Consider the following 14,524-nt stretch of genomic DNA (forward strand, 5'->3'; position numbering starts at 1 on the left):
CTTCTTCCACATGCTTGGTGTGTCTCCCAGGTGACTTTTTATAGATATCTTTGAGAAATGGCTTTCTTCTTGCCACTCTTCCATAAAGGCCAGATTTGTGCAGTGTACGACTGATTGTTGTCCTATGGACAGAGTCTCCCACCTCAGCTGTAGATCTCTGCAGTTCATTCAGAGTGATCATGGGCCTCTTGGCTGCATCTCTGATCAGTCTTCTCCTTGTTTGAGCTGAAAGTTTAGAGGGACGGCCGGGTCTTGGTAGATTTGCAGTGGTCTGATACTCCTTCCATTTCAATATGATCGCTTGCACAGTGCTCCTTGAGATGTTTAAAGCTTGGGAAATCTTTTTGTATCCAAATTCAGCTTTAAACTTCTCCACAACAGTATCTCGGACCTGCCTGGTGTGTTTCTTGGTCTTCATGATGCTCTCTGCGCTTTAAACAGAACTCTGAGACTATCACAGAGCAGGTGCATTTATACGGAGACTTGATTACACACAGGTGGATTCTATTTATCACCATCAGTCATTTAGGTCAACATTGGATCATTCAGAGATCCTCACTGAACTTCTGGAGTGAGTTTGCTGCACTGAAAGTAAAGGGGCTGAATAATATTGCACGCCCCACTTTTCAGGTTTTTATTTCTAAAAAAAGTTTAAAATATCCAATAAATTTCGTTCCACTTCACAATTGTGTCGCACTTGTTATTGATTCTTCACAAAAAATTACAATTTCATATCTTTATGTTTAAAGCCTGAAATGTGGCAAAAGGTTGAAAAGTTCAAGGGGGCTGAATACTTTTGCAAGGCACTGTAGTTTTCCTAGAACATGAGAAAAGACAATAACTAAAGGCTAGAATTAAACCCAATTCCCCATGACCCATATTGCTTTGTAGCGTCCACTCTGCCAGCTGCCCTTCTGTGCAGTCCATTAGGTGTCAAGTCAAGTCAAGTCAACTTTATTTATATAGCGCTTTTTACAATAGACATTGTCTCAAAGCAACTTTACAAAATCCAGGACCAACAGATACAAAAAAAACCCTGCCCCTGTTGAGCAAGCCGAGGGCGACTGTGGCAAGGAAAGGTGTCAATTCTTCACAATATATATATATATACAGTGTATCACAAAAGTGAGTACACCCCTCACATTTCTGCAAATATTTCATTATATCTTTTCATGGTACAACACTATAGACATGAAACTTGGATATAACTTAGAGTAGTCAGTGTACAGCTTGTATAGCAGTGTAGATTTACTGTCTTCTGAAAATAACTCAACACACAGCCATTAATGTCTAAATAGCTGGCAACATAAGTAAGTACACCCCACAGTGAACATGTCCAAATTGTGCCCAAAGTGTCAATATTTTGTGTGACCACCATTATTATCCAGCACTGCCTTAACCCTCCTGGGCATGGAATTCACCAGAGCTGCACAGGTTGCTACTGGAATCCTCTTCCACTCCTCCATGATGACATCACGGAGCTGGTGGATGTTAGACACCTTGAACTCCTCCACCTTCCACTTGAGGATGCGCCACAGGTGCTCAATTGGGTTTAGTCCATCACCTTTACCTTCAGCTTCCTCAGCAAGGCAGTTGTCATCTTGGAGGTTGTGTTTGGGGTCGTTATCCTGTTGGAAAACTGCCATGAGGCCCAGTTTTCGAAGGCAGGGGATCATGCTCTGTTTCAGAATGTCACAGTACATGTTGGAATTCATGTTTCCCTCAATGAACTGCAGCTCCCCAGTGCCAGCAACACTCATGCAGCCCAAGACCATGATGCTACCACCACCATGCTTGACTGTAGGCAAGATACAGTTGTCTTGGTACTTCTCACCAGGGCGCCGCCACACATGCTGGACACCATCTGAGCCAAACAAGTTTATCTTGGTCTCGTCAGACCACAGGGCATTCCAGTAATCCATGTTCTTGGACTGCTTGTTTTCAGCAAACTGTTTGCTGGCTTTCTTGTGCGTCAGCTTCCTTCTGGGATGACGACCATGCAGACCGAGTTGATGCAGTGTGCAGCGTATGGTCTGAGCACTGACAGGCTGACCTCCCACGTCTTCAGCCTCTGCAGCAATGCTGGCAGCACTCATGTGTCTATTTTTTAAAACCAACCTCTGGATATGACGCCGAACACGTGGACTCAACTTCTTTGGTCGACCCTGGCGAAGCCTGTTCCGAGTGGAACCTGTCCTGGAAAACCGCTGTATGACCTTGGCCACCATGCTGTAGCTCAGTTTCAGGGTGTTAGCAATCTTCTTATAGCCCAGGCCATCTTTGTGGAGAGCAACAATTCTATTTCTCACATCCTCAGAGAGTTCTTTGCCATGAGGTGCCATGTTGAATATCCAGTGGCCAGTATGAGAGAATTGTACCCAAAACACCAAATTTAACAGCCCTGCTCCCCATTTACACCTGGGACCTTGACACATGACACCAGGGAGGGACAACGACACATTTGGGCACAATTTGGACATGTTCACTGTGGGGTGTACTCACTTATGTTGCCAGCCATTTAGACATTAATGGCTGTGTGTTGAGTTATTTTCAGAAGACAGTAAATCTACACTGCTATACAAGCTGTACACTGACTACTCTAAGTTATATCCAAGTTTCATGTCTATAGTGTTGTCCCATGAAAAGATATAATGAAATATTTGCAGAAATGTGAGGGGTGTACTCACTTTTGTGATACACTGTATATATATATACAGTATACATATACTGTATATATATATATATATTTTAATGCATTTCTCCACTTTTCTCCTGATCTTTAGAATGTCCAATTTTTACCCAATTGTGTTATTTTATGCTTCCTCTCCACTGGAGCTGACGCCCGCCCCGACTGACGAGAGCGAACTAACACACGCCCCCTCCGACACGTGTGCAGTAGCCGACTGCATCTTTTCACCTGCACGTTCATATGCGAATCAGTTTTGTGTACAGAGAGCCACACCATGATCGCATTATTCCTCAGTTCTGTGCAGATGCCATCAATCAGCCCGCAGAGATCGTAATTGCATCAGTTATAAGGTCCCTATCCGGCTTCCTCCCTGTATGAACAACAAACCAATCATTGTTCATATAGCCACCCAGCCGAATGGCAGAGCTGAGTTTCGAACTGAGGAGTCAGCTCTGGTGTGCTAGCATGTTTTACCAATGCACCACCTGAGCAGCTTGACAAAATATTTTTTAAAAATTTCCTTACAGTAAATCAGTACATGTTTTTTTTATGCTATGTTACTCTACCATAAGTCAACAGTTAAAAAGTGATTGATCAGATAAGCTTTTATAATTGTGTCGGGTCATGTCATCATCCTTTATGAGAAATCTAAACACATTCCTTAAATTTTCTAGAAAATTAAATTAGATAACATTAGATTAAACTGTTGGAAACAGTTACAGAAATGTGTAGCTACTAGTAAAGAAGAAGGATCAAGAATATCTTTATTATCCCCAAATGACAATTTGTAATACAGTCAGCAGTATCCACACACAAAATGAGACGAAAAATTATCATACAGCATAGCAGTTTTTTTTGTTTGCACTATAAAGAGATAAATATTGTAAGTTTCTGATCAATTCATGTTAAAATGTAAGATTTGAAACTCATAAACAGAGTATAACTTTTACTAACCACCTTAAAATACACCATTAGTAATGAAGTCCCTTGGCCACTCTCATGTGCGGTATATTTGAAGCCAGTGCTTGATGTGCCTTTAGACGAAGGTTGTCTATAGATGTCCCAGTGTGTGCCAGCAGAACAGGAAGTGGGAGCGAGCCCAGAATGCGTCAGGAATCTGAGTACACACTTCCACATGCCTGTAAATAGGGTTTCACCTTTCAGCCCACCGCTCCTCTGACCTCAGTGCACTGACTCTACATCAAAATGGAATCCCATACCCAGCGCTTTTTCCAGAATAGCAGCCAAGCATTTTTTAAAGGCTTCTATGCTTTTTGACTTTGTCTTTTATGTTGCCATCTTGTCTGTTTTTGCTTAATTCTGGACTTTGAGTGTCTGTATTTTAGTACAGACACTTATTTTTATTGCTCATTTGATATTGCGCAGTAACATGGCCAGACTCTGACTGGGTGTGGAGATATGATTTCATTCAAAAAGTAAATAACTTTTATGTATGTTCTGATTTTAGAGTCCCTAACCCAGCATTCCCAGACAAGTTCTCACGTATCAATGGTTCTTACACACAAATCTGTGCTGAAATTGGGATAATGCATTTTTCAGTTCAAACTGTGAAGCTTTTAACTTTAAAACTGTATTTACTTGTCCTATTAATAAAGCATATTCTACTTGCAGCCTACTTTCACTAGTAGATCCTTTTAACTGATACCCACTGACATCTGTGTGTACCTTTAAAATAAATCTGGTACATTTTAAATGTTTATGGGTCCAAACATAATCTCTGCCTGCTGATAGCCACAATGTTTTTAAACATGTCCAAGTTTATTAAAACAAGGACTCTCACTGGGCATCATGGAGATTGGGTGAAGTACTCTGGTTTCTCCCCACCTCCCACAAGCAGAAGGGGATTGGCTGCTCTAAATTGCCTCTAGATGAATGAGTCAGTGTGTGTGTGTTGCCCTGCGATCGATCGACATTGTGTTCAGTGTGTATTTCACTTGTGCTTCAAGTTTCTTGGTGGCCTGAACTAACCAGGATGAAGAACTTACTAAAAATGCATAAATAAATACATTTTATTAGTTTTACACCAGGACAGGACATAAATCCTCTTTAGCCATAAAAGGTGCATAATTTTTAAGGCCAGCAAATTTGTCCAATTATTGCTTCTGCATAATTGAAACATAAGAACGTACAGAGCATGTTTTAGTTGCTGCTCTGATTTGTGCTCCACTTATAATGTTGAGCTAGTATTACTAGTCTAGTGACGTTAAGATGTAGGCTATTTTTACTTGAGTTGCCACCGTTAAAGTTATTTAGTTCCCCCTGTTAAAAAGGAGCTAGAAGCTATTAACTGTTTTGTTGTTTAAAATGTGAATTCAGAATACAAAACTATTTCATAGTTGCCACAGAGTTACAGCATACTGGAGACCTGGATTAAATTCTTGCCGCACTGCTCTCTATTATCCCCTGTCTCTATGCAAGCATTATTAACCAGCTAGCAGAGACTGTAATTGCAGCTGTAATTAGGAATCCCTTTAGTCTTCCCTCCTAGCAAATGTTAGCCAATCATGTCTACATGTCTACGGTCAACCAATAGCTGAGCTGAGGTTCGGTTTTGCAAGCTTGAAATCTTAGTACTGGAGGGCTAGCATGTTTTACCACTGTGCCACCAGAGCTTCCATACTGTTTGATAAGAATAGTTAAGAAAATGTTATCCATGCGCATGGTACCCCAGTTTTCTTTGCACCTTATAAAAATATGCCAGAATGTAAACTATGCAGGCTATGGACCTAGTGTAACTCAATGATTGAATAATGATAGTGGCAAATGTATCATGACCTGTCAGTGCAATACCTGTTATCTGTTAAAGACAGTTATTTTTTGTAATTTTTATACATTTTTATATTTTTATTTTTTTAATATATGTATAAACACTTTTTATATCTTTTTTCTCTTTAAGTTGCTGTAGCATTGCAAATTTCCCCCTGTGGGATAATCAGAGGCTTATCTTATCTTACTGCCACATTTGCTGTTGTGTTGTGTGTTTTTTATCATTAAAGTCTAAAGCAGTGATTTGTTAGATTTTTTAAAGAACTATTATTATACAGTTAGTGGTTATTTACAGATTGGCTGGTTACGGTTGTTTATAGGTTGAGAGATTGCCAAGTTTGATATCTTTTTAAGAAAGTCTGTAAATCTGTAAACCAATTCAGCATGTCAGGCTGGATTGTTTCCTCATTATGCCTAAAGTGTCCTTGTTGCACCGTGGGTGTGGGTCATGTCAATCCTGATAAAGTGCCTGTGAGTGCTCTTGTACACAATGACGCCAGTTTTTGTTTAACCAAATATTTTTTTTCAGTGTTGTATACATAATCTTTACTTTGACATATTCCACAGGTCAGAAATGCCACTTGCCACCTTAGCTGCAGTTTTGATAAATTTGCCCTATAATTACTAGAAAAACACAGAGCTCTCAAAACAGGAAAGAATAATTCAAGGCCCTTTGGAAAAGTTTGTCACCAGTGTGACTGCGCTATTACTTAAGCCTACTCTAGTTCATGCACATGTCTGAATTATGGGTTCTCTTCATTCTTACTGTGGATTTTTGGCCTCAAGGATTCTTCATTAAAAGGTTAGCTGTCCAGAAGCGGATGTTTTATTCTGTCCATAAGTAAATTGCCCAGGGGCAATCCGCTTGATTTAATATTTTCCTTTTAGAAAAATATCCTACTTCTGATCCAAATAATTATATAAGACATAAGTACATTTTTTTTTATCAATAATGATTTTTCCTGCTGTCTTTGACATGATGCTGAATGTAACTGTGGCTAGCTGGTGTTTATTGAAAAATTAAACACAAGATCAATAGAACTACATAGAAATACTACGAAGAATTAGTAGTGTGTAGAGTAGAATGTGTCTGGCTTAATAAAAAACAGGTACAGTATTATCTAATGAGCAATTTGCAAAGCGATATGTTGAGACAACAGAAACTGAAGTATCTTTGAGGCATAGACATCAAAAAGGTACTTTTGTAGAGTTTTTAGATTTTTGAGAGTTTGGATGGTAAAAGTAATAAAACTATATTATTTATCCTCTGTCCTGGCCACAGTTTATTTAATTAATGTTAATGCATGAAAAGAGAAAGTATTTAAGTATATACACTCATCAGCCATAACATTAAAACCACCTCCTTGTTTCTACACTCACTGTCCATTTTATCAGCTACACTTACCATATAGAAGCACCTTGTAGTTCTACAATTACTGACTGTAGTCCATCTGTTTCTCTACATACCTTTTTAGCCTGCTTTCACACTGTTCTTCAATGGTCAGGACCCCCACAGACCACTACAGGGCAGGTATTATTTGGGAGGTGGATCATTCTATTCTCAGCACAGCAGTGACACTGTCATGGTGGTGGTGTGTTAGTGTGTGTTGTGCTGGTATGAGTGGATGAGAAACAGCAGTGCTGATTGAGTTTTTAAACACCTCACTGTCACAGCTGGACTGGGAATAATCCACCAACCAAAAATATATCCAGCCAACAGCGCCCTGTGGGCAGCGTCCTGTGACCACTGATGAAGGTCTAGAAGATGACCAACTCAAACAGCAGCAATAGATGAGCAATCATCTCTGACTTTACATCTACAAGGTGGACAGTGAGTGGACACGGTATTTAAAAACTCCATCAGCGCTGCTGTGTCTGATCCACTCATACCAGCACAACACACACTAACACATCACCACCATGTCATTGTCACTGCAGTGATGAGAATGATCCACCAACCAAATTATACCTACTCTGTAGTGGTCCTGTGGGGGTCCTGCCATAGAAGTAAAAGCAGGCTAAAAAAGTATGTAGAGAAACAGATGGACTACAGTCAGTAATTGTAGAACTGCAAAGTGCTTCTATATGGTAAGTGGAGCTGATAAAATGGACAGTGAGTGTAGAAACACGGAGGTGGTTTTAATGTTATGGCTGATCATTGTACATACCACAGTTATATATGTAGTAGTATTTATAGCACTGTTGATTAAAACAAGCACAGTGAATGTAGCCCTGCCTGCACCCTGACTGGTTTCTACTGTAATAATAATAACAATAATAATAATAATTGTTATTATTAGTAGTAGTATTACTACCACTGCCACCGTACATAATTTTATAAGCATTTTGGACAGTGTTTATTACAATTTCAGCTTTACTAGGGATATTTAGAAGAAATTTACACACCTAAACCGCCAATGAAAATAGTGTTGCTTGGTTTTTGCATTGGACTTCTTTATTTGGGCTCCTAGTAACAGTGTTTTACAGAATAAAGCATCAGCATAGAAAATGAATGATTGCTTTTAATGAAAAGGTCCTGAAACTGTTAAACTGCCATTATGATGATGAATAAGGTAGGCTTTTCATTTTAATACGTCTGGAGATGCAGCATATGATAACTATATCCCAGTAGTCTGCTCTGGCCTCGGCCACCCTCTCTGCTGAAGGCAGTGCGTAATGCTCACTAACACATTGCCAGAAAGAACAGCTGGATCTCTTGATGAGCACTGACATCAGCTCTGTGATCTACTACTTTGTAAACACAACTCTGAAATTAAACTGCTTTATTTATGTGTAGAGTTGCCAGTGTGACTCACTACAGGAATCGTTTACCTGTGTGTGTGCTTCAGCTTTACTTAGGAATGAAATAAGTCATCAGGGATGCATACATTTCAGCTGTTCAGTAAGAAAAAAACAGAGAGCGAGGGTGTGGTTGATGTGTGTGATAATTCATACTTATCTCAGACTTATGCCTTATTAGTGTATACATGTCAAATTCTAACCTAAGGTAGTAAATTCAGCCATTGCACTAATTCTAAAGATTAACCTTTGTATTTAAGTTGAACAGTTGAATTGAAAAGTGAGCATTTCCTCTTAAAACCCTTAAAACTATCTATTGTTGTTAATGAAGTAATCTGAGCTCATATTTAGTAAAAGGGGCCAAATAAAAAAAAAATTTAAAAACAGTAAACAGTCTTCATGTGGCTCAGTCTTTGTAAGCAAAGTAGCTATAATTTGCAGTGTTCCTAATTGTTTTTCTCTTTCTTTTTTCTGTTGCAGGACCTCCTGTAAGTACAATAGACCTGTTCCTTTGTTGAGTGGATTGTGGTAAAGTAACCCATACTTTGTGGATTTTGTGTGATTGTGTGTTTTGTGTTGGAGTCTGAGTTGCCTGGCACAGTGTGCATGTTTGTTATAGGTTATTTTCACATACATTTTGACATCCATAGTTGTTCAATTCAATCGAAACACCATCATCACATCTAACAAAAACACTTCATTTGGAAAACTTTAAACCTAAATTAAAACCTAAAATGTAACTTTAAACCTAAATGAATGGTTCTACCGTTCTACAGCCATAACATTAAAACCACCTTCTGGTTTCTACACTGACTGTCCATTTAATCAGCTCCACTTACCATGTAGAAGCACTTTGTAGTTCCACAATTACTGACTGTAGTCCATTTATATCTCTACATACCTTTTTAGTCTGCTGTCACCCTGTTCTTCAATGGTCAGGAGCCCCAAAGGACCACCACAGAGCAGGTATTATTTAGGTGGTGGATCATTCTCAGCACTGCAGTGACACTGACATGGTGGTGGTGTGTTAATGTGTGTTGTGCTGGTATGAGTGGATCAGACACAGCAGCACTGCTGGAGTTTTTAAATACCGTGTCCACTCACTGACCACTCTATTAGACACTCCTACCTAGTTGGTCCACCTTGTAGATGTAAAGTCAGAGATGATCGCTCATCTATTGCTGCTGTTTGAGTTGGTCATCTTCGAGACCTTCATCAGTGGTCACAGGACGCTGCCCACAGGGCGCTGTTGGCTGGATATTTTTGGTTGGTGGACTATTCTCAGTCCAGCAGTGACCGTAAGGTGTTTAAAAACTCTAGCAGTGCTGCTGTGTCTGAATCACTCATTCCAGCACAACACAGAGAATGATCCACCACCCAAATAATACCTGCTCTGTGGTGGTCCTGTGGGGGTCCTGACCATTGAAGAACAGGGTGAAAGCAGGCTAAAAAAGTATGTACAGAAACAGATGGACAACAGTCAGTAATTGTTGTCAGTTCCACTTATTTTTAACCTTTATCAATATAAGTTACTGTATTAGCAGTTAATTGTCCTGCTCAGTTTGCTGCATCCCAAATCCCGTATTGCAAACTTGATATTTTGTCTAAATACTGTTGATAGTATCTCTAACACTATTGATAGCATTTCAATTTTACATACTGTTGTATTTAGTGCAGTTTGGACCGCATGCAAATAGGATTTATTTTTAATATCAAGAAACTTTGTTTAAATAAGCAAATTTGACAGGGTTGACTACTTAAAAGGACTGAAAACATAATGCTGCAAATGGAGTCATGGATGGCTGACATATGGTTGTCTTTAATGACTCATTTATGGAGAAAACAATTAGTGGAAAAAAGAATGCATGAATATGAACAGATCTTGTAAAAATGTTCAATTTCAGCATTTTTAAGCGTTTTGAAATGTTCCAAATAGTTTATTATTTTACAATGATTTTTTACTCATGTAATATGCGGTTCTAAGAGGGGTAGAAATGGCTTAGCAGCATAAATGAAAAAACAGTGTGAAGTTTACTCAAGTAGTAAAACAGCAGGTCAAAATATGCACATCAATCCTAACTGATAAAGCCTTCAGTGAGTTATTTTGATTCTTTTGAGAATTGGTGTTAGATACAGTAGATAATGAAAGGAGGAGAGGAGAAAGAGAACAGAAGAGGCAGTTATAAGTAGACTAAAATAGATGTGGTGAGGACAGCTGCATCCCTATGGTGAGAGAGTGAAGGTCAAGTTTTTTCTTTGAGCCCTAACAGTGATCGATGACCTAACTTAGGGCTCAGGATAATAAAAAGACAGCTTAGGCCACTAAAAGAGTTGAAGCGTAGTCGGAAATACACTGTAAAAGTATGTAGACTCTCTTGAAACTAGTAGATTTGGTTATTTTAGTGATATTAATTAAGGAATTCAATTGAATTGTCCCAGTGCAGCTAAGAGTTCTAAAGCCCTTTATGCTATACAAGCTTATAGAAACAGACAGTTAGTCTGAAGATTGACTGAATAGGTTGCATGGTTGATCAGCTGCACACAGACAACACTGTAGGCAATCCCAAGTATCTTCTGGAGTGGTGTAAAGCACATTTGGTGGCAGGCTGATATTGGGTGTGTTCGAAAACCTAGAGAGCTCTCTACATAGACAGCATTTTACGTCATCCTATGCGCGCTCTAGAGAAGTAAGCTGTTCGAAATCCTAGATGTCTTAATATGCTCACTACTAAGGTATCTTAAAAATTCAACGCTGTTTAGACTTAAGAACGAGGGAGCATCTGATGCTGCCTTAGTGGTGGAGGCAATCCCAGCATTCAGTGCGGCACAACTGTTTTTATTTGTAAATTCGGGCTTGTCAGTGAATTTAACCGTTTTCAGTACACGGAGGGAGATGTTACTTGACATGGAGCGCGTTGTGCCACCTTATCCCATTGGTTTGAATGGCATGAGGCTAACTGTGTTAGCTTAGTTAGTGAAAACTGATGCAATCGCTGTCTAAGTAGTGCGTTCAAATAACCTGCCTTATAAGTCAATGACTTATTAGAATCCGCTCTACTTAGGCAGCAAGGCAGCTCACTAGGTTTTCGAACACACCCATTGACTTGAATTGAGTCTGGGTTTGGGTGTTGGGTTTGGGTTTGGGTGTAAAAAACAGGATTAAATATACAGTACTAAGAAATAAAAACAATTGTCACACCATTGGCTGTTTTGATTAGCAGTCAATTCTGTATACTGCTAGAGATTGAAATAAAACACATTTCTTTTCCTTAACACATAGGACCTGGTGACTTGGGTTTGATCCTCCCCACCAGTCACTGGAAAGCATCAACTATTCCTGCGTTTAATAATTTACCCTTGACAAATATCGCTGGAGAATCATGCTCAGCCACTTGTAATGGTTCTTAGGGAGGCCTTTTACTGTCAGGAATGATGCATTTGCAATCAGTGGGGATGTGACAATTGCAGCGCTTGTTTTCAGTAGTGGTCGGAAGCAGTCCAACGCTCCTGTTGAGTGATAAACGCTCATAGCTCCTAGCTTGTGGGCTTTATGTTGATTTACTACAATGACACACAAATGATACCACTGAGCACGCAGCGTTGGGGTGAATTATTCTAGATCAACATTTACACAGCTAAGTTAAAAATAACATACTTACAGGTGTGTTTCTATTCCTACAACTTCAAGAAATCAACCATTTCCTGCTCCCTGGGAGGAAACACTTTGATGATTTAAATACATAATTGTCTTTTATTTTTCAAAGGTCAGCTGAAAGGGCATGGTATTTAGTTGTGCATGAAGTAGGACTAGTTCAGTATTTTACAGTCAAAAGCTGACAACCAGTCTACTGAGTCTATTGGAAAGGGTCCAAAAGTATTACTTGCATTTAGTTTACATTCTATTCTGTATAAATTAAATCTTCATTTTCTTGATTTTTCATGCTATCTCAATTCTCTTACTTAAATTTTTTGGAAAGTTGGGACAGTACAATAGTTTAATTCTCCTAAACCTTTGTTTAACTGACAAAAGTACAAAGAATTAAAATGACTTTTAATGTTTTGGCTTGCTTCATTTTTTGCAAGCAAAGATGGTTGTAGCTCACCACTTGATCTAAACCTTGTAAGATAATTGTCAAGCATTAAAAGAAATTCTAAATACTAGACTGGCATCTTCTATGCATAGTATTATGAAAGGATTCATTGGCTTGGGAGAAATCCTAGTCCTAGTAAGACAAGGCTTGAAACTTGCCCTGTTACATGTGTGTGACCTCCAACAGCACTGCATGAGAAGCTGTCATGCTAATGTAATAAATATAGTCAAGAAGTGCTTCAAAAATCCATTGTCACTTAACACAGCCCGCAGCTCCATCAAGAAATGCAACTTGAAACTCTATTACGCAAAAAGAAAGGCTTTAATTCTGTGTAGATATGTTCTCTGGGTCCAAGTTGATCTCAGATGGAGTGAAAGATATGACAAGTGTGCTGTGGTCAAATAGGAAAAATGGGAAAAATGGATGTTCTTTTTGCAAAAGATGAAAATGACTATCCAGACTGTTTTCAGCAAAAGTTGCCAAAGCTTGCATAAAGTATGGTATTGGGCAGCATCAGTGCCCACAGCATTTTTTTAGTATTTATATATCCTCAGTTCCCAAATGATTAAAAAGCATAAGTAATTGGAAATGTGAGGTAAACATGCCTCGGTCTCACATTTTCAAGTGTGTTTCAGGCATCAAATTCTAAATTTGTTTAAATTCAGAAAACACAATTATTTGGTCAGTGAAATAATTGGAAATCTTTTTCCATACTTTGACAGTATAAAATTTAAGATAATTAACACCCCACAGATACATTTTATTAAATGTCCCAACTTTTCTGTAAATGGGGTTTGTACAAAACCATAAAAAGGAGCAGAAAGGAAAATGCTTAAGGTTGATTGTTTAAAATATCATGCTTTTCACAGTTTAAGGGAGCTTATCCAGAACTTCTTTCCTCCTTAAAGGATCAACATAGCAACTTTTGTCATTACATAAGTCACATTCCACTTTAGTTATTGCAGCTGCACAGAATGTTTGCATGGCATAAATCTGTAAAGAAAAGACTGATCCCATAATTCTTTGCTTAATGAAAATGGGTGCATGTATTCCAATCTGGCATATTTCACCAGGGGTGGTTGTCTGTCTGTTTCGGGTCTCAGTGTTACAGCTTCTCTCACAGAGTGTTGTGGTACTGTAACCCTTCCACCCCTGTGGGGGACCTAATCATTCCCCCGGCAGCACTGCAGCCATAATGAAAACCACATGTAACATGCTACTGTGTAGCTGAAAAAAGGGGCCTTTTTTCATTGACCTTTAGCCTTGCCAGACACCCCTTATGACCAGTCTGTGCCCAGAAGCCATCAACAGTCTGTTTCTACTGAGCATCTGACTACACACTCATGCACACTTTATCTTAACTACAGTACGTATACATCACTTCTACTCACACACTACTGATCTGTCTTCATCTCTAACTTTTTATTCATTCCCACATATACACACAGATTTATCAGACACAAACATACCGGCACAGCCAAGGTATTTTATTTCTTTGACATGGGTGATACATATAAATACTTTATACAGCAGTATTCTAAAGTTTAATGCATAATACTGTACTCAGTTTTCAGCATGCCTTGGCAAGATCAGCCATTGAGTCTTGGATATTTTACAGCATATTTAAAATTTTCGGTGATCAGTCATGTAGTGTGCACTTCCAAATGTTCAGTTCCAAGCCCAAAGATTAGCTCCCTGTTTCTCTTAAACCCAGAACCACAATTTTTCTGTCTCAATACTTTTTATTCTGTAATATTTCAGCTGCTACCTGTAGAGTGGAAAGCCCGGATCTGTGAGATCAGTGACTGATGTGATCACTTGGTGTGCAATTTCCTGTGATCCCAAAATAACAATTACAAGCAACTTGAGTCACATAGTGTGCAGTGTACAACGATACTTATTCAGTTTTTCAGAGTTGTGTAGTGTGCAATAAGCATAACTATCACACACTTTAACTGCTTATATATACACGTATATACTGGTGCTGGTCATAAAATTAGAATATCATGAAAAAGTTGATTTATTTCAGTAATTCCATTCAAAAAGTGAAACTTGTATATTATATTCATTCATTACACACAGACTGATATATTTCAAATGTTTATTTCTTTTAATGTTGATGATTATAACTGACAACTAATGAAAACCCCAAATTCAG

General features: G+C 38.7%; 1 protein-coding gene across 1 annotated transcript in view; it reads left to right on the forward strand.

Moving 5' to 3' along the window:
• Nucleotides 1-8,793, forward strand: part of LOC134315281 (collagen alpha-1(XIII) chain-like) — a 47,152-nt gene extending 38,359 nt beyond the window's left edge. Inside the window, exon 3 of the mRNA XM_062996368.1 lies at nucleotides 8,756-8,793. Coding sequence (XP_062852438.1) covers nucleotides 8,756-8,793 — 38 coding nt within the window. The remainder of the gene's footprint in view (nucleotides 1-8,755) is intronic.
• Nucleotides 8,794-14,524: the final 5,731 nt, after the last annotated feature.

This window comes from Trichomycterus rosablanca, chromosome 5 (genome assembly GCF_030014385.1).
Source record: "Trichomycterus rosablanca isolate fTriRos1 chromosome 5, fTriRos1.hap1, whole genome shotgun sequence".
In the NCBI taxonomy this organism is placed as follows: Eukaryota; Metazoa; Chordata; class Actinopteri; order Siluriformes; family Trichomycteridae; genus Trichomycterus; species Trichomycterus rosablanca.